Source organism: Culex quinquefasciatus, chromosome 1 (genome assembly GCF_015732765.1).
Source record: "Culex quinquefasciatus strain JHB chromosome 1, VPISU_Cqui_1.0_pri_paternal, whole genome shotgun sequence".
NCBI classification, from domain to species: domain Eukaryota; kingdom Metazoa; phylum Arthropoda; class Insecta; order Diptera; family Culicidae; genus Culex; species Culex quinquefasciatus.
The window spans coordinates 28,794,054-28,813,911 of record NC_051861.1 but is presented as its reverse complement, the minus strand read 5'-3'; the positions used below and the strand labels follow the sequence as shown (position 1 = coordinate 28,813,911).

Here is a 19,858-nt window from a genome sequence, read left to right as displayed (position 1 = left end):
GTTGGTTAGGTAATCGAAAAACCTTTCCAACGAGTCCACAACATTGAAGATCTGGCAACCCTGTCTCGAGTTATGACCACTTAAGTGATATTTATGTACTTTTTTGAAGCCGGATCTCACTTAAATGCATGTAAACGATGTCCGGATCCATCATCCAACCCATTGTTGGTTAGGTAATCGAAAATCCTTTCTAACGAGTCCACAAAATTGATGATCTGACAACTCTGTCTCGTGTTCTGACCACTTAAGTTATATCTGTGTACTTATTTTTCGGGACCTAAAAAAAATAGCTGAAATATGTGTCTAAACCACTCATATTACCCATTGTTGGTAAAAAGTGAGGAAGGCATCAACCACATAGGTGGATTAAGTTAGTTTTTTTTTATTTTTTAAGTTCAGAAAATTTGCAATGAAATTGTCTAAAAGAAATTAAAGATTGCTGAGATACTGCCGCTTTAAGAAAAAGAAACAGGAAAATTTAAGTTTTCTAAGTCTTATCAAAACAACCCACAATTTTCTAATGTCAATATCTCAGCAAATAATAGTCTTATTTTCAATGTTAATACATCAAAAATTCGTGAAATTTTCCGATCTTTAAAAAAAATATTTTGTAATTTTTTTAAATCAAACCTGACATTTTCAAAGGGCCAAACATTGAATATTACGCCCATTTAAAATGCTAATCTTGATTTTTTTTCAAGATATTTTTTTCGAAAAGATCGGAAAATTTGACAATTGTTTCATGTTTTAACATTAAAAATCGGACCTTTAGTTGCTGAGATATCGACATTAGAAAATGGTGGGTTGTTTTGGTGAGATTTTGAAAACTTCAATTTTCGTGTTTTTTTTTTCTTAAAGCGGCTGTATCTCAGCAACCTGAGGTCCAATCTTCAAAGTCTCTTACACAATTGCATAGCAAATTTTCTGAACTTTTCAAAAACAATATTTTTAGAATTGGTCACTCATGGTCACTGTTTATAAAAAATCGAAAAACTGCAAATATTTCGTTTAAATCAAACTTTTGGTGGCTATATCTTGAAAACAGAGCCCTTTATCAAAAAATCTGTAAAGTACATTTCGATTGGAAATTCAATTTTACATTAAAAAATTGCGTCAAATTTGTTTTTGCATGACATTTTTCAAATAAATTTCTCAGTTTAAAAAATTAGATAAACACAATTCACAAAAAAAAAACAATGAAGTACCTCTAAAACCATTTTTATTGCAAAGAAAGCTTTCCTTTTTAACAATAAAAATAAAAATAAAACAAACAAGCCCAACCGTCATCATTTTGAGGAAAAAAGTGTTTTAATAGTAGTTTATGCAACAAATTGCAAAAAGAGGATTTTTTCAGCACGAGTCGTACATTTATCCAACGAGGTTCACCGAGTTGGAAAAATACGAAGAGTGCTGAAAAAATCAAGTTTTGCAACGAGTTCCATACAACATTTTTTGCAATTCCAAAAAACACACGCTGAGTGAAATTTTATGTCAAATTTTCATTTTTTTTTTGTCAATAAATCGTTTAAATCAAAAAAATGTTGAAAAGTGTTACTTTTCGAAACAAGTGCTGAAAAGTTCAACTTTTCAGCACTCATTTCAGTGCTGAAAAGTAGAACTTTTCAGCATTTATTTTGAAAAGTGTTGCTATTCGATTCTGTTATTTCTGGTACAGAAAAGTAGGCTATTTCGTCGTTCAAGAATGACAGGAAAAGTAAACAGTTTCACGACGGAATTGCAAAAAATATATTTTTGCAATTTCGTCGAGAAACTACTTATCTTTCCTGTCATTCTCGAACAACGAAACAGCCTACTTTTCTCTATCAAAAATAACAGTTTCGAATAGTAACCCTTTTGCAAATTGATGCCAAAAAGTTCTTCTTCTCAGCACTGATATATGCAAAGTTCTACTTTTCAGCACTTGTTAAAAAGTTTTACTTTTTAACATTTTTTTTTATTTAAGCGATTCATTGACTCAATGCATGGATATTTGTCCTATAATTCTGTTCAAATGGTGTTTTTCGAAATTGCAGAAAATGTTGAATGGAACTCGTTGCAAAACATGACTTTTTCAGCACTCGTTGTATACAACCAACTCGGTGAACCTCGTTGGATAAATGTACTTCTTTTTGCAACTTGTTGCATAAACTACTATTTACCTATACATTTTTTGTGTATTTGCAAAAGCATAAAATAACGTAAACATTTATAGCAATTGAGTCACTTTAACCTATTTTGATGTTTTGAATTGAGACCTGAATTGAGACCTGATTTTTTAGATAACTTTTGACAGAACCAATGAAATCATGCCTCACGCATTTTGTGATACTTTTTGCTTCAAAAAATTGAAAATGAAGCTCAATTTTTTAAACGTGGTTCCTTTTTTCACCATAGTGAATCTTAATCAACATACATTTATTAAAAAATGCTATTTTAACTGGGCATTAGACTGATTTTGAAAATACTGGAGCAAAGTTGTCGTTGTGACTTAAACCTAAGACTGGAGCAAAGAGTAACTTGTTTAAACTTCATTACTGTTAATAAAATGAAATCTTTGAGTGTATGAAAATATTGTTTTTCATATGCTTTGTGTTGTTACAGTGTTGTCAATGTATGTTTTTTTTTAAAATTATTTAACTGTTTATTTGTTTTGCTCCCTCATTTTTTGAAACTGAATTGAAGGGGGAAAGAATCATACAAATATTGAAGATTTTTGATTCAATAAAATTTAAAATGCAATATTGATACGAATGAAACTAATTTACTCATTTTTTTTAATTTTTTTTCAACTATTTCAAACAAATTCAAAATACAAATATTTTTTAAGGATAGATAATTTTATGTTAAGAGATTAACATTGAACAGAATTACTAGGCTTAGTGATTTTTCACGCTCGAAAATAGCAAATTTCACGGGACCTCAATTTCAAAACACCAAATTTCACGCAAATTTCTCGGAACGTGGAAAATGTTAAAATAACTCTGAAAATCTTTTCTTTAAATCATAGAAACTACTTTTTATGCTTCATTATATATTATTCTTCAAAAGACTAAAAAAATCTTCACTAAATTTCACCATGACACAAAAAAAATCTCATAAATTTCAAAAAAGGTTCCACCTGTTTTATGGATGAGCTCTATTATTATTTTAAAACAAAATGTAGGGCATGCGTATTTCCATTTATTGAACTACTTTTTAATATTCGACTAATATAGCAAAAACGTTCTTGCTGATTTGCTTCTGTTTTAACATCAATCTTGTCCAGCCAAAATAAGTAAAATAATTTGAATTTTATGCAACATTTAGCCCGCAGCCTTTACAAATATTTTTAAGGATTTCATTTTTCTTTTCAAAAACTAAATTTAAAATCAATAGGCAAAAATAATATAATTTGAAACGAAATCGAAATTTTTATTCAAAATGAGAACGGAAAACAAAAAAAGGTGTCATTTTTTAATCTTTCACGGGAATCATCCACCCATATAATCAAATATCGTTAAAATTGAACAGGATTTAGAAAAAATCTTAAATGTTTTTAAAAGGTGATTTCAAAGATAAAAAATAATCATCATTTAATTTTGGTTAAAACAAATCTTATTTCATTGAATTTCTTTTGAAATTTAACATTTCAAATAAAATAGTAGTAAAATTTTGCCAAAGCTAAAAAAATACTACTAAATTTTGTTAGTTTCTAAAAAATAGAAAAATCCAAACAATTTATCAAATGGTTCATATCAAGCTTGTCTATTGAAAATTTATAAAATTTACTCAAATAGTCTTTATGGTTAAAATATTGATGATATTTGGAGAAAAACATTATAAATTTCAAAAATTTCACACCGTCCGCATCAAAATTCACTAACCCTATATTAAAATAACTAATTAGTAGTTGAAAAATTATTAATTTTTTTTTTATTCTTATTTTAGTTTGATAAAATATTTAAAGAAAAATCGTTACAGTTTCACACAAACATAAAATTTCACGGGATTTCGTGGAAAAAGACAAATTTCGCGGATTTCACGCTGTCCGCAAAATCGTGAAATTTCACTAACCCTAATAATTACCTTAAAAACATCTAATTCAACAATTTAATACTCTTTCAAAACTAAAAAGAATAAAGCAATGACAGTCACAGTGAAATTTGGTTATTAAAGTAACTGATTGAAGATTGATAGGAACAGTGGCATTACACAAATTTTGATATTTTTCATATTCCGTGAAATTTTCTTGTAATTTGGTATTTTTGAATTATTTTTTCAGAGTAAATTTATATTTTTTCAGAGTTGGAAAATCACTAAGTGATATTTAACTTTTTTTATCATTCTTTCAAATATTCCAAAAGTTAGCTAACAAATTAAATCTTTCCTCTTAATTTGAGCTCATTTGGTCCTCTTTCTTTGAAATAAGTTATACAATTTTGACTGAATAAAAAAATCTTTTCTTAGCATGTTAGTAAGGATTTTTTGAGCATATAATTAGCCATTACATGTATGAACGTACATTTTAAAATGTTAGTGATTTCAAAATTGTTGCTCAAAATTTTATCAATAATCTCTAATGTTTTATCTTGGTTTGCATTAACCATTGAATGAAAGGTTTTCCTTGTTCGTACCTATCATTAGAGTTATAGATTCAAACATGACAAATAATAGCCATAAACCGATCAATAGTTCATATTTGATTAAAAATATTTGATCGTAAGGTGTAGAAAATTCTCGGAGCTCTTTCAGCATCCCTCGCGTAATCAAAATTTCCACCAAAACCTCCTCTCTAAACTTCCGACGAACAACAAGTCCAGCCCGGGAGGGTCCGGTCCACATCCGTTCGACGGCCGCATCCATTTTTCAAGGGTTGATCCCCAGAGTCCTTCTCAATGAACCTAACCTCACTCTGTCTTCACCGTTTCCTCCTCCCCTGCGGGAACCGTTACCGAAAAGTTTGAGTTTATATTTTTTAAATCCATCCCAACGCCAACCAACAACAATTTCCCAGACGAGACGACGACCGACCGGGGTTTTTCGGAAGAAGAACAAGAAGCACGGAGACTAATTTTCTGTGTCAGTAGGTTTCCAGCCGCGGGAGATGATGTCTTCTTCGGAATAGTCGATGTCTTCGCAGTGGTGCAAGGGTGGCGGTGAGAGAATTAGGGAATGCCCCCCCCTCCTCCCCACTACGTTAAGGAGGAGTTGTGTGCGGTCCTCCAGACTATCGAGAAGTTCAGCTGGAGTCAAGATTCGAAGGTTCAGGATTTGAAGTTTGCGAGCGTGAGTCCGACCAGCCGCGTGAGTTCCCCAGGCCTGCACTGCGCATGTCCACCCGAGCATCGTCCCCCCCCGCGTTGTATTTCCGGCGGTTCGGCTTCCCGATTCCTTCGCCGCTGTGTGTGCTACTAGGCTACGGTGGCACTGGGCTATCCGTCCTGCGTAACGTTCGGCGCTGACGTCACGACCTGCGGGGAACTCACCCGAAGTTCGGTCGATTCGGTTCGGTCGGTCCGCACGCCAGCCAGCCACGCTCGACGTTCCGGATCGGTCCCAACAGAACGTAGCAAAGCTTCAGTCGGTGCGGTCGTAACACCCACAGCGCAAACGGGCACGCAAACGAGGCGAGCGATTTCACAGAAGAAGGGGGACACATACCGTCGTCTAGAGGGGCACCACTTCCAGCGGAGTCAGTGTCCGAGGAAACTTCCGGCGCGCCAAACTTTGACCGAGTCGGTGTGTTGTGTTCTGTCGTTGCAGGTTGGCGTCGAACGCGTGACGAGCAGTCGGTGTCGAGTGTGTATGCATTCAGGCGCAATCGAAGTGAAGATTGCCATCTGGTGGCGAATCGTATTAAATGCTGCTTAAAGTGAGTGCGAAGCAAGCTGAAACCGAAATCAAAGAAGCAAGGCTTTAAGAGTCGCGGTGGTGTGGTGGAGGAAAAGGAAGGAGGAGGTCGTGTCGCGTCGAGAATCTCGTCGTCGCCGTGGTGTGTTTTTGTAACTGTTTTTTTGTAAGAAAAGTTGGTCGCGCCTGCAGCGCGATTCCGAGAGTTTAGTTTTATACGAAACGTGTGGAGAACACACTTTTTAAAACGAGAGTTAGAGAGCCCATTCGGTAGTTAAAGTTGATGTGCGTGTGTGCTAGAGTTTACCAGTTTTAAGCTTCATCAAAGTCTAGTGAAAGTGTTTATTTTTCTACTTCTCCCAGTCCCGTTTGTAAAGTAGAGTTCATAGTATCGAAAGCTATCAATGTTATCAAGCGTTCAGCACTACTCGTAAGTTAAGCGTTGTAAGGACTCTCAGTAAATAGACTTGGTGGTAGCATAAGGAAGAGACTCTCGCTACAAATGGGTGACTTTCTGTACGGTGGATCGGTGCTGGCGAACGATTCGTGCGTGTCCAGCCAGTCGCTGCTGGATACGTTGAGCATCAACAACCTGCTGAACATCAAGCACCTGACAAACGGTTCGAACGTCGTTGGGGCGGGAGCCGGAGGTGGTTTAAGCCCGTCCGTAGCGTCGGAACCTTCATCCAACAGTCCAAATTCGTCGTCGCTGGTTGATCCGTGTGACAACAACAACAGTAGCCAAAAGCTGGGCAAGAAGCCGGACGAGCAGGGTCTGTTGATAACGGGAACGGTTCCGATGGCTGCGTCCAACAACTCGAACATTCCAGCCATTTCTAGTGCCGCAATGTCCTCGGAGGTCGCGGCCAGTGTCGTCAACACTCTATCGTCACTGCAGCTGTCCGCGGCGCAGCATTCCGACGATGATACGTCGACGTCCTCGCTGCTGAACGGCGGATCCATAGCTTCCCCGATCGCATCCATGAACAACAACAACAACAACAACCCGAACGCAGCCAACAACAATCTGCTGATCGAGAACTCCGACCTGCACCTGTCAAGTGCCGCGGAAGAACTCAGCCTAAAGGGCGCCGACCTGAGCTGTCTCGGAGTGACTTCGTCCTCTTCTCACATGGTCCTACCCCCGAACGGTGGACTCAACTTCGGAACAACCCCGGACCACGCCAGCAGCCCCTGGTCCACGAGCATAGACGAAGCCACCAGCTCGCATCTCTCGATCAACGGGCTCAGCGCGTTCCAAAACTTCTCCAGCAATCATCTCTACAATGGCGCCGCCGTGGCCGCTGCCGCAGCCGCAGCCGCCGCCCAACAGCAACGCCGGGCCATCACCGCATCGCACGGTGGATTCCATCACGGCCTGTCCCCAACCAACACCAACCCCAACCACATGCTCCAACAACAGCAACAACAACAACACCCCAACCAATCCCAGCAGCAAAACCAGTTCAAGAACTCGTACCCAACCTGGTCAAACCCCGCCCCGTCCGGCCCCTGGTCCCAACAACCCCAGCACCCCCAACAACAACAACAACAACCACAACCCAACCCGATGAACTCCTGGAACCGTGGCCGTTCCGTCCCCAACAACATGAACCTGGGCAACGGCCTCACCGGATCCCTGCACGGTCCCCGCAAACCCCAGCACAACCAAGCCCTGTCCCCGTACGGAAACCACGGAATCCACCAGCAACAGCAGCAACAACAACAACAATCCCAACAACAACAACATCTTCAGCAGTCGCTCTCGATGGCCGGGTCGAACCTGATCAACTCGCCCTCCAAGTACCGTCGGAGCACCTCCTACCCGGGCAAGTCCGGAATGGGGGGCGGTGGTGGTAACGGTGGAAACAACGGCTTCGGAGGACCACTCGATGTGGTTCAGCAGCTGGATGATAGCCGGGATCCGTTCCTGTCGGCGTACCAGGTGAGTGTGGTTTAGACGTGTATTTTTGTGTGTGCAGGCTATGTTACGAATACGAATGGGAAGGCGATGACGAGGGGAAAGGTTTTGTGCCGGCTATTCTTGGCTAACCTTGAATAATAGAAGGTGTGCGCGCGAATTCATTACCGACGCGTGGTTGCAAGGGGAGGGAGTTGGCAACATATGCACGGGGGGTTGCAAAATAATTAGATGCTTGAATAAAATTTTATAGAACGTTCAAGCTTTTGCTGAACTTTCTACACGGAGAAAAAAGAGTTCCCAAAATCGCGAACAAGCGTTCCCATTTTCATGAACGCTTGTTCACGATTTTAGGAACTCTTTTCTCTCCGTGTAAACTGAATTAAAAACTCCTCAGGGATTGAATCAAACAATTCATTAGTGGTTGCTACTCTTACTATTTGAAATTATTTTTCAATATGCACGTGAGATGAGTAAGATTCAAGAGCAATTCCAGCTCAAATCAGGATTTTTTCTGGTACTTAGGTACCCGACTCTCTCCGATTTCAACGAGACTTTGTTGACATGTTATCCTAGGCCTATATAAGACATTTTTGTGTACATGGAGCCAATTGTACTCGAAAATAACATTTGAGAAGGGCGTAAGTTATTTATATATTTTTGTATTTTGCAATTTGAATATCGCTGTATTTCGAAGCCGTTGCATCGTATCAAAAAGTGGTCAAAGATTGACTTGTGAGAAATACGAAGGACTTTCTAAAATACACTGAAATAAAAATACATACCACTTCTATGAGATTTTTTGATTTTTATGTTTTGAAGGTGATGTCACGATTTTTTTTCGTTCAAAATTTTTGAGGAAATAGCCTAAGGCCGTCCGAGAGTCATATCGATGACGCTGCAGGAATAAGTTGTCTCTGTACATTTACTGTGTGTTTCGCTCAGTACTTGTACAGAGCCAAATAAGAAGGCTAAAAGACTTGATCATCATACACACATACTTCCTCAAATGGCCCTTCGCTGACTTAGTTTTCCGTCCTTTATATTTTCTTTTATGCCTCCTAGTCAACCTATCCACCTCAAATTTCATCATCTTTCTTCTAAAATTTGTGTCAGTTTTCACCGAAAATTAGCATCATTTCTCGGTGACCAAAATAATATGGGAATAAAACCGATAATGAGACTCGATTCCTCAGACAATTTTACATAAAAATCTCCATATGTCCTATGTCCAATCCTTGGGAAGATACAGAGGTTTAAAAAAATGTTTAAAAATAGGTTTCTTGGCTTTTTTGGAAATTTCTATATGACGGAGCTGGTTTAACTTAAAAATCTAAAAATCTCATATAAGTGGAGTGTATTTTTATTTCAGTGTATTTTTTTTTCAGAAAGCCCTTCTAATTTCCTACAAGTTTGTCTTTGAACAATTTTTGATACGATGGAACGGCTTCGGGATACCGTAATTTGTAAAATGCAAAATACAAAAATTATTAAATAACTTACGCTTTTCTCAAATGTTATTTTCGAGTGCAATTGGCTCCATAAACACAACAATGGCTTATATAAGCCTAGTATTACATGCCTACAAAGTTTCATTAAAATCGGAGAGGATCGGGTACAAAAGTACCAGAAAAATTACTGATTTGAGCTGGAATTGCTCTCAATATGCGTAGAAAGTTCTTAAAATTACACTTTTTTAAATGAATCTCATAGAACGTTCAATTTCCCGGGGTAAAAAAAGTAAAAAAAAATCTAAACTTATTTTTTAAAACTAATGATGGCAAACCAACTAGTGTATAATCAAATTTACAATATTTTGTATCGTTGAAAAGTCGAAACTCTGGCTTTCAATTTCATTTTTATATGTTTTGTTTACTTTAGGCTACCCATTTCGGTTTCGGTCAGAGCTGAGGGACAACAACTTTGAAAAATATTAGCATCGGCCTAATATCGTAGTTTCTTTTAGCTAGCAAAAGCAAGAGCTATTCCCAGTATTGCATGCAACAGAAATTAACGTATTATAGAATATAGTATTTCTACTCAAGTAACGCCTAAACGACGGCAAACGAATATTTTGTTTAAATGGAATTACCGGGATTTTTCGGATTTTTTCAGAGACGTCAAAACCCAAAACAGTGTCGAAAAGTATTACTTCTCGATACATGTGCTGAATGGTTAAACTTTTGAGCACTAAAATGAGTGCTTTTCCGACTTTTCTGCATTCTTATGTTGGTAATGATGAGTAGGTCATTTTGTGACTATAGAAGTTTGTATTTTCAAAGCGGGAGAGCAAAAAATCGTAGCTTATTAAATCAAAATGTTTGCTTGGTTTTAAAAAATTCTTATTTCTTAAAGCGATCGAAACGTTTCACGAAATATTTTCTACATCATGAAAAAAACGAAATTATTGGCACTACGCCCCGGGGCATGGCCTTCCTCTAACGTGGGATTTCTGCTCCAGCGCCTCTGACGAGACAGGAGAAACCGGGACCGACGTTTTACTTCACCATCCGATAGAAGCTCAGTGGATAAGGCGGGAATCGAACCCGCGTCTCATAGCATCATCGGGATCGGCAGCCGAAGCCGCTACCCCTGCGCCACGAGACCGCACATCAACATCATAAAATAGCTTGAAAAATTGCATATTTAATAAATATTATTTATGTTTATTTTCTTAGACAGAAGCTGTATTGACTGGGTGTATTTTTAACTAAGCATTCAAAGATTTGTTGTTTGTTTTTCATGTTGTACACATTTTTAAGAACTTTGGCATTTTAACAATTTGAAAATAAAACAATGATCAAATTCCTGTTAAAACGAAAAGTTAAATATTTCTGAGTGAAATTAGAAAATGATTTATGATTAACTTTTGTATTTCTTGTCGATCTTTGAAACAACAAAATTTATCACCTTGCTTCACATTTTTCTCTTATGCAAAAATGTTTGATTACTTTTGGACTGATAAGATTCTGCGGAATCAATCTGAGTAAATATTGTTTAACTCCAACCATCAAAGCCACGAGCGATGTTTTTTTTCGTGTGAAAATCTAATCAATGATATCAACCTTGGCAGAAGCATCTTTTACGAGGAATGGTTTAATTTTCCTGCCAAAGGCGTGTAATTATACCTGGGAGGTTTCCGAGCTTCGGTGCGTCAGATGCAGGCAAATTTTAACGAAATTTTGCTGTGGTTTTCTACCGAAAAACAATATTGGAGTTGCTTTTACGTGAAAACTTTTTTTTTCTCTCAATTTGACTTGACACTGTCATTATTAACAATGACAAATGTGGTTTGGTTGAGCGATTTAGCAGAATGCAATACTATGAATAGAAATGATTATAATAACTTACATGACTAACTAATTTGTATGAAACCAAATAGGGTAAAAATTTCGCAACATCTCACTTCATTGCAACGTCACGGAGTGATCGATGGGGCAAATCGATTTGAATCCTGAGATATTTAATAAAAACCGAAAAAAAACTCCGTGCATTTTTGGCGCTCTTCATATGAACGTAGTTTCAATCTTGTCGTGCTATCTTGTCGCTCCTGAAAATTGATGTAAGTGCGACAACTGGCCAAAGGGATTTCAGGTCAGAACGTGTTTGACGCACGTGCAAGTTAGACTACCGTTAACATTTGTAATTAAAACTCGGGACTCCAGCAACCAACTTCAACCAAACAACCACACAGAATGGTCAGCCAAACAAAACATGTTTGTTTTTGTTTACATTGCGTGCTTTCGTTTTTATTTATTCAAGGTCAAACGGGTGCGACAAGATAGCACGACGACGTTGAAATGAAATGTTCGACTTAAAATTAGTTTTCAATGTAGAACTACCGGGGTGACTTTGATAGGTTTGCGATTTTTCCGCAAAATGAAGGTACAATTAAAATACGTACGGAAATGTTTAGAATCATACTGGCCGTGGTAGAGAAGTGTTCAAAGTACCTCAAAAGAACCTTTCATAAAATTTTGAAAAGTTTAAAAGTTAGTTGACTATAGTTAAGAAAATTTTGATTAAAGTCATTATTTTAATCTTCTCAAATTGTCATGATTTTCTCATTGAAAATTATTTTAAATCGGAAAACGGAATGCATTTTCGGATTATTTGGCAATTTTCTCACTAGGAGAAGTGTAAATAAGTTTGTAAATAATAAATAATATGTGTTTTAGAAACACAATTTAAAAAAATCTCCAAATTTAAAGGCAACTTTAAATGAACAAATTTCATGTCAAATGTGAAAAATTGTGTTTCGTGCTTCGAATTCAGTATAAAATGCAATTATTTATCAATAATTTAATAAACAAATTTAGTTAAACAAATTCCAGGCAAAATTCCGACTTTTTAACAATTTTACCTAAAATTTATATGTATTTTGTTAAAAAAAGCTTATAAAATTAGTTAACCAAATATAAACATTGATTTTTTTTCTTAAAAACTATATCATCTACTTCAGTGATGGTTTATTCAACGTACAAATAAGGTTTGATCATCTTAAATATGATTTTAACAAAAAAATCTATTACTATCAAAGTCACCCCGGAATTAAAACTAAGAATTTGTAACGTAACTATTTTTCTAAATACTATTGAAAAAACTATTTTTCCAAAATAGTTCATGGACTTTGTGTGGCCTACCCCAGTACATGTTTTAAAAATAATAATAAACCTCACCTGTTGGAAAATATTCCAAAAACAAATTGAAATCCTATCAAAATCACCCCGGTTTACGGTACTTGTAGATAATTCAATGGCGTACTCAGAATTCCGAAAAAACGTATTTTTCATAAAAAATACACTATAAAAGTATTAAAAAATCTCCCATTTTCCGTTACTCGACTGTAAATTTTTTTGGAACATGCCATTTTATGGGAAATTTAATGTACTTTTCGAATTTACATTGACCTAGAAGGGTCATTTTTTCATTTGGGTAATTCTCTACCAACTCACACGAAATCGGGAAAAGTTGCCCCGACCCCTCTTCGATTTGCGTGAAACTTTGTCCTAAGGGGTAACTTTTGTCCCTGATCACGAATCCGAGGTCCGTTTTTTGATATCTCGTGACGGAGGGGCGGTACGACCTTCCATTTTGAACATGCGAAAAAAGGTGTTTTTCAATAATTTGCAGCCTGAAACGGTGATGAGATAGAAATTTGGCATCAAAGGGACTTTTATGTAAAATTAGACGCCCGATTTGATGGCGTACTCAGAATTCCGAAAAACGTATTTTCATCGAAAAACAATAAAAAGTTTTAAAAATTCTCCCATTTTCCGTTACTCGACTGTAAAAATTTTTGGAACATGTCATTTTATAGGAAATTTAATGTACTTTTCGAATCTACATTGACCCAGAAGGGTCATTTTTTCATTTAGAACAAAATTTTTCATTTTAAAATTTCGTTTTTTTCTAACTTTGCAGGGTTATTTTTTAGAGTGTAACAATGTTCTACAAAGTTGTAGAGCAGACAATTACAAAAATTTTGATATATAGACATAAGGGGTTTGCTTATAAACATCACGAGTTATCGCGATTTTACGAAAAAAAAAGTTTTGAAAAAGTTACTTTTTGCGTTTCTCTTTGTTTCGTCGTCCGTGTCTGTCGCGGGTGACCATGAACGGCCATGATCGATGACGACCAACTTTTTAAAACTTTTTTCGTAAAATCGTGATAACTTGTGATGTTTATAAGCAAACCCTTATGTATATATATCAAAATTTTGTAATTGTCTGCTCTACAACTTTGTAGAACATTGTTACACTCTAAAAATAACCCTGCAAAGTTAGAAAAACACGAAATTTTAAAATGAAAAATTTTGTTCTAACTGACCCTTCTGGGACAATGTAGATTCGAAAAGTACATTAAATTTCCCATAAAATGACATGTTCAAAATTTTTACAGTCGAGTAACGAAAATGGGAAATTTTAAAACTTTTAGTGTTTTTCGATGAAAAATACGTTTTCGGAATTCTGATTACGCCATCAAATCGGGCGTCTAATTTTACATAAAAGTCCCTTTGACACCAAATTTCTATCTCATCACCGTTTGCAAATTATTGAAAAACACCTCTTTTTCGCATGTGCAAAAATGGAAGGTCGTACCGCCCTCCGTCACGAGATATCAAAAACGGACCTCGGATTCGTGATCAGGGACAAAAGTTACCCCTTAGGACAAAGTTTCACGCAAATCGAAGAGGGGTCGGGGCAACTGCTGTGTGAGTTGGCGGAGAATTACCCATTTAGAACAAAATTTTTCATTTTTAAATTTTAAAGTTAGAAAAAAATATAAAATTTTAATATGAAAAATTTTGTTCTAAATGAAAAAATTACCCTTCTGGGTCAATGTAGATTCAAAAAGTAAAGTAAATTTCCCTTAAAATGCCATGTTCCAAAAAATTATACAGTCAAGTAATGGAAAATGGGAGAGTATTCAAAACTTGTTAAGTGTTTTTTCAATGAAAAATACGTTTTTTCAGAATTGTGAGTTCGTCCTCAAATTGGGCGTTTTACTTAAAAGTCTCTTTGACTCCAAATTTCTATCTCATCACCGTTGCAGGCTGCAAATTATTGAAAATTACCTCTTTTTTCGCATGTTAAAAAATGAAAGGGGCCGTACCGCCCCTCCGTCACTAAATATCAAAAAAATGGACCTCGGAATCGTGCTCAGGAACAAAAGTTACCCCTTAGGACAAAATTTAACGCAAATCGAAGAGGGATCGGGGCAACTTTTCCCGATTTCGTGTGAGTTGGTAGAAATTACCCTATTATATTTACTAAAGATATTTATGTCATCAAATTTCGAATCTGGTACATTTTACCAAAAGTAATTTCGCTAGCAGGACGTTTCACTGGGTAGAAATTTCACAAGATTTTGTTTTGCTTAAAAACAGAAGGAAAACTTTCAATTTATGTTTGAAGAAATAAATAAATAAATAAAAATCCAAGATATGTCCACGAAAAAAATATTCTCCAAAAGTCTTGTTTAAAAAAAAAAAAACTCAATTATGTTCCTTGCTATCATGCTATCGACCTGTTAATGATTGAAATAACTCAAAAAAGTGTTATTTAAAATGTAAAATGTGTTTTTGTAAGTCATTAAAAACAGTTGTTGGAATTGTAATTTATTTTCGGATACTGATTTTTTAATCACCCATGTTTTTTTGAATAACCAATTTATTTTTAAAGAGTTACATTTCACTACAAATTTATTCATTACAATTCTTCTTAAAACTGTTGTATCGATTTTATTCTTCGCGGCTAAATGACCATTTGACAAAATGACCTTTGGCAAAACGATATTCGATTTTTCATTCTTCAAAATCGTTAACATTGTTGGTGATGCTCATTACACTCAACCCCCGGTGGTTGGTCACTTTTTCGTTTGATACTTTTTTAGAGTGTACCCCGTTGGTTGGTCAAAGTCAAACTAAAAAGTGACGAACTGTCATTTTTTACACGACGCTTACGCACACTATCAAAACAAACGTTTGGTAGTGTGTGTGAACTCCGTGTAAAAGGGGTGTCAAACTAAAAAGTGACCCCGTTCGTTTGACAACAGTTGGTGTCAAACCATCGGGGTTTGAGTGTATTTCGATGCTTCTGTTCTTGCTTGTTCTACGCTTGCTAAGATGTGCATTTAAAAATACTAAGAGTTTGAGATCTCCTAGTACTTTTGATGGTAAAATATGACAAAATAGCGTCATTTAAAGACTTATTTTTAAACAGATTAAAAACGTACAAATATTCTTGAATATTTTGGTTACTCACATGTTGTTACCATTAAAATAAAGGATACTATCTATGTAATTAACAGTGGACTCTCTCTCTCTGTCGATTCTGAAGGAACCGTCGAGAGCGGGAGAAGTCAAATTATAGAACGAAAAAAAACAAAGCATGCTTTTGAAGGGTCGAGAAGATCGACAGCCCGAGAGTTGACTGTTTTATTCATCCCATAAAGTGTCGTCTACAAAATTATTTGCAATAAAGTTTGACTTTTTTTAATTGAGAAAGTTGAAGGATTGGGATGGCAAGTTTGATAATTTCAGAATAAAGGGACAACAACTTCCTTGGATTCTGTGCTAAAGTTCATTGAAGCCAAAAGACAATGCCAAATTGAATACCCTCAATGTAACCATTCCCGAGCCAAAACAACCAAAACTGAACCCATCCCGATTCACTTACATCGAACAAAATTACACCATCCCATCCGCAAAACATGCGGAGCAGACCCTATTTCGTGCCAAGCGCATTTCGGCCAAATAGAGAGAAAAAAAAAACACATCTTGTCCCTGCTGACTCAGTGGTGAGTGCTGTCATCGACATTGCCGTCGTCTCCAAGTCTAGCCATCACGACATGGTTCCAGTGCTCAGGCTGGTCGAGTCCGTACGCAACCCATTGTTTTAGAGTTGAGGCATTTTTTTTTGAATATATTTCACTGAATTTTCAATTTTTCAAAAAGACTCAGACAACACTTTGTTGATTTTTCTACTTTTAATCATGCATGTAACATTTCTTCAAACTCTTTTTTCCACCCAACAGTTTCGTTTTTCTCACCTCATTTCCCCAAACTATCACTTTAATACCTTCGAGACATTCAACAAAAAACAAATCACAAGAAAACGGTGGGAAAACCCTTCACCCATTGATGTGTGTGTGTGTGTGTGTGGATGTATTTTCCCTCAAGCAATCACGCTGAAAGCGAGCGAAACGTGTTTGATGTTTCATCGTTTGGTTCCGCCAGAGAAAACACGAGTGTTGAGCCGTACCTCCTTGAAGTTGATGCGATCCATCCGGGTGGCATCATGCTGCTCGATGGAGAAGTGGTTGCAACTTGCTATGAAACGTAAAACCTCACCCTTGAAGGTAGAACATGCAGTTCCGATGGAAGAGGGAAGCTCAAGTGAGTTTGATATTTTGTAGTTGGTAATACGATAAAGTATCTTCCTGCTTAAATGGGAGTTTTTCTTTTTAATTTTGCACGCAAAACTAGAGGTCTGGCAATAATGTTCTAGATTGATATTGGTCCAGAAAGATGACATTGAATAAACAACAAAAACTGTAGAATTCATCTTTTTTTCAAGCGTTGAACGAACAAAAAACGTTTTTCACTCCTCAAATTTTGTCTGCCAAACGCTTCTTGAACCATCTACTTATTTTGGTTCGCCAAAACTTTCCTTTACGTTGCGACACCTGGGATTACGTTGATAGACTGTATTGTTGCAATATGAAACAGCTTTGATTAAGTTCTTTGTGTTTTCCTTTGGGCTATGGCTGAGCTCATTGTTTTGCGTACATCAACCCCAAACGCAGTTTATTTTCACTAAAGTTGGCATCAGATCACAGCTCAACGTTAATCCCTGCGCGTGGCTTAACACACGCTGAACCCTATTTGATTAATCATTTGTTTTGTTTCATAATTCTGTTTCTTTCTTGTCTTCTTGTCTTCTTGTCTTCTTGTCTTCTTGTCTTCTTGTCTTCTTGTCTTCTTGTCTTCATGTCTTCATGTCTTCATGTCTTCATGTCTTCATGTCTTCTTGTCTTCATGTCTTCTTGTCTTCTTGTCTTCTTGTCTTCTTGTCTTCTTGTCTTCTTGTCTTCTTGTCTTCTTGTCTTCTTGTCTTCTTGTCTTCTTGTCTTCTTGTCTTCTTGTCTTCTTGTCTTCTTGTCTTCTTGTCTTCTTGTCTTCTTGTCTTCTTGTCTTCTTGTCTTCTTGTCTTCTTGTCTTCTTGTCTTCTTGTCTTCTTGTCTTCTTGTCTTCTTGTCTTCTTGTCTTCTTGTCATCTTGTCTTCTTGTCTTCTTGTCTTCTTGTCTTCTTGTCTTCTTGTCTTCTTGTCTTCTTGTCTTCTTGTCTTCTTGTCTTCTTGTCTTCTTGTCTTCTTGTCTTCTTGTCTTCTTGTCTTCTTGTCTTCTTGTCTTCTTGTCTTCTTGTCTTCTTGTCTTCTTGTCTTCTTGTCTTCTTGTCTTCTTGTCTTCTTGTCTTCTTGTCTTCTTGTCTTCTTGTCTTCTTGTCTTCGTGTCTTCTTGTCTTCTTGTCTTCTTGTCTTCTTGTCTTCTTGTCTTCTTGTCTTCTTGTCTTCTTGTCTTCTTGTCTTCTTGTCTTCTTGTCTTCTTGTCTTCTTGTCTTCTTGTCTTCTTGTCTTCTTGTCTTCTTGTCTTCTTGTCTTCTTGTCTTCTTGTCTTCTTGTCTTCTTGTCTTCTTGTCTTCTTGTCTTCTTGTCTTCTTGTCTTCTTGTCTTCTTGTCTTCTTGTCTTCTTGTCTTCTTGTCTTCTTGTGTCTTCTTGTGTCTTCTTGTCTTCTTGTCTTCTTGTTTTCTTGTCTTCTTGTCTTCTTGTCTTCTTGTCTTCTTGTCTTCTTGTCTTCTTGTCTTCTTGTCTTCTTGTCTTCTTGTCTTCTTGTCTTCTTGTCTTCTTGTCTTCTTGTCTTCTTGTAATCTTGTCTTCTTGTCTTCTTGTCTTCTTGTCTTCTTGTCTTCTTGTCTTCTTATCTTCTTGTCTTCTTGTCTTCTTGTCTTCTTGTCTTCTTGTCTTCTTGTCTTCTTGTGTCTTCTTGTGTCTTCTTGTCTTCTTGTCTTCTTGTTTTCTTGTCTTCTTGTCTTCTTGTCTTCTTGTCTTCTTGTCTTCTTGTCTTCTTGTCTTCTTGTCTTCTTGTCTTCTTGTCTTCTTGTCTTCTTGTCTTCTTGTCTTCTTGTCTTCTTGTCTTCTTGTCTTCTTGTCTTCTTGTCTTCGTGTCTTCTTGTCTTCTTGTCTTCTTGTCTTCTTGTCTTCTTATCTTCTTGTCTTCTTGTCTTCTTGTCTTCTTGTCTTCTTGTCTTCTTGTCTTCTTGTCTTCTTGTCTTCTTGTCTTCTTGTCTTCTTGTCTTCTTGTCTTCTTGTCTTCTTGTCTTCTTGTCTTCTTGTCTTCTTGTCTTCTTGTCTTCTTGTCTTCTTGTCTTCTTGTCTTCTTGTCTTCTTGTCTTCTTGTGTCTTCTTGTGTCTTCTTGTCTTCTTGTCTTCTTGTTTTCTTGTCTTCTTGTCTTCTTGTCTTCTTGTCTTCTTGTCTTCTTGTCTTCTTGTCTTCTTGTCTTCTTGTCTTCTTGTCTTCTTGTCTTCTTGTCTTCTTGTCTTCTTGTCTTCTTGTCTTCTTGTAATCTTGTCTTCTTGTCTTCTTGTCTTCTTGTCTTCTTGTCTTCTTGTCTTCTTATCTTCTTGTCTTCTTGTCTTCTTGTCTTCTTGTCTTCTTGTCTTCTTGTCTTCTTGTCTTCTTGTCTTCTTATCTTCTTGTCTTCTTGTCTTCTTGTCTTCTTGTCTTCTTGTCTTCTTGTCTTCTTGTCTTCTTGTCTTCTTGTCTTCTTGTCTTCTTGTTTGCTTTTGTAAAAACCTTTTTTTTTAAACGCTTCTTACGAACCAATTTCCATCATCTCCACTTCAACGGTCACTTGAGATCCTTCCTTGGACACCAATCTCGATGAAGACCTCTCTTTTTGAAGCCTGCCCACTTCCGGCAAACCTCACCTACCCAAGACCGCCCGGAGTGATGAGCACCAATGGTAGACTCTGGTGCATGTGAATCCGTAATGGCTTTTTTATTTCCATTTCCCACCTCCGGCAAAGTCCGGTGTTTATCCTTGACCAGAATCCGGGAGATCTCCCCCGAAGCTTGTGCTGGTGAGAATCAAGTGTGGGACCCAGGAAGGACATCAAACGACGGCTTTGCTTAAAAAAGTGAGGATGAGCAGTAAATTCATCATCACTCGGAGGGCACATCCCGGCGCTCAGTCGTCTGACTCTTCATCGCTCCACGAAACGGTCGGGATCAATCCACCTATCGGAGATTTTCCTAATATTCCTATATTAGCACACCAAGTGTCTATTTAGTGCCAAACCCAAGCCCTTCTACGATAAGAACAGCTGAAAGAATCGTGACAGCTTGAGATTCCCAGCGGCTACCTGCTGCGTCTGTGCATGTGTCCAGGATCAAGCTGCTGCTCTCGAGATATCCACATAACTCGGATGCCGGTAGGCCTTTTTGCAGCATGCAGCAGCAGCCCCGTGGAACGTAATGACGTCATTAAAAGATAACTTTGACCTAGATTTCAAAACCGGCCGGGAATGACGGAGTTGACGGA

General features: G+C 37.0%; 1 protein-coding gene across 3 annotated transcripts in view; it reads left to right on the top strand.

Annotated features, from left to right (window-relative positions):
- Positions 1-19,858, top strand: part of LOC6042017 (cytoplasmic polyadenylation element-binding protein 2) — a 605,979-nt gene that overhangs the window by 13,961 nt on the left and 572,160 nt on the right. For 2 of the 3 annotated variants that reach the window (XM_038254624.1, XM_038254613.1), the window contains exon 1: positions 5,530-7,774. In XM_038254624.1, coding sequence (XP_038110552.1) covers positions 6,332-7,774 — 1,443 coding nt within the window. In that variant the 5' untranslated portion in view covers positions 5,530-6,331. Of the gene's footprint in view, positions 1-5,529; positions 7,775-19,858 lie in introns of those variants that run through there. The other variant, XM_038254618.1, reaches the window with a different exon arrangement.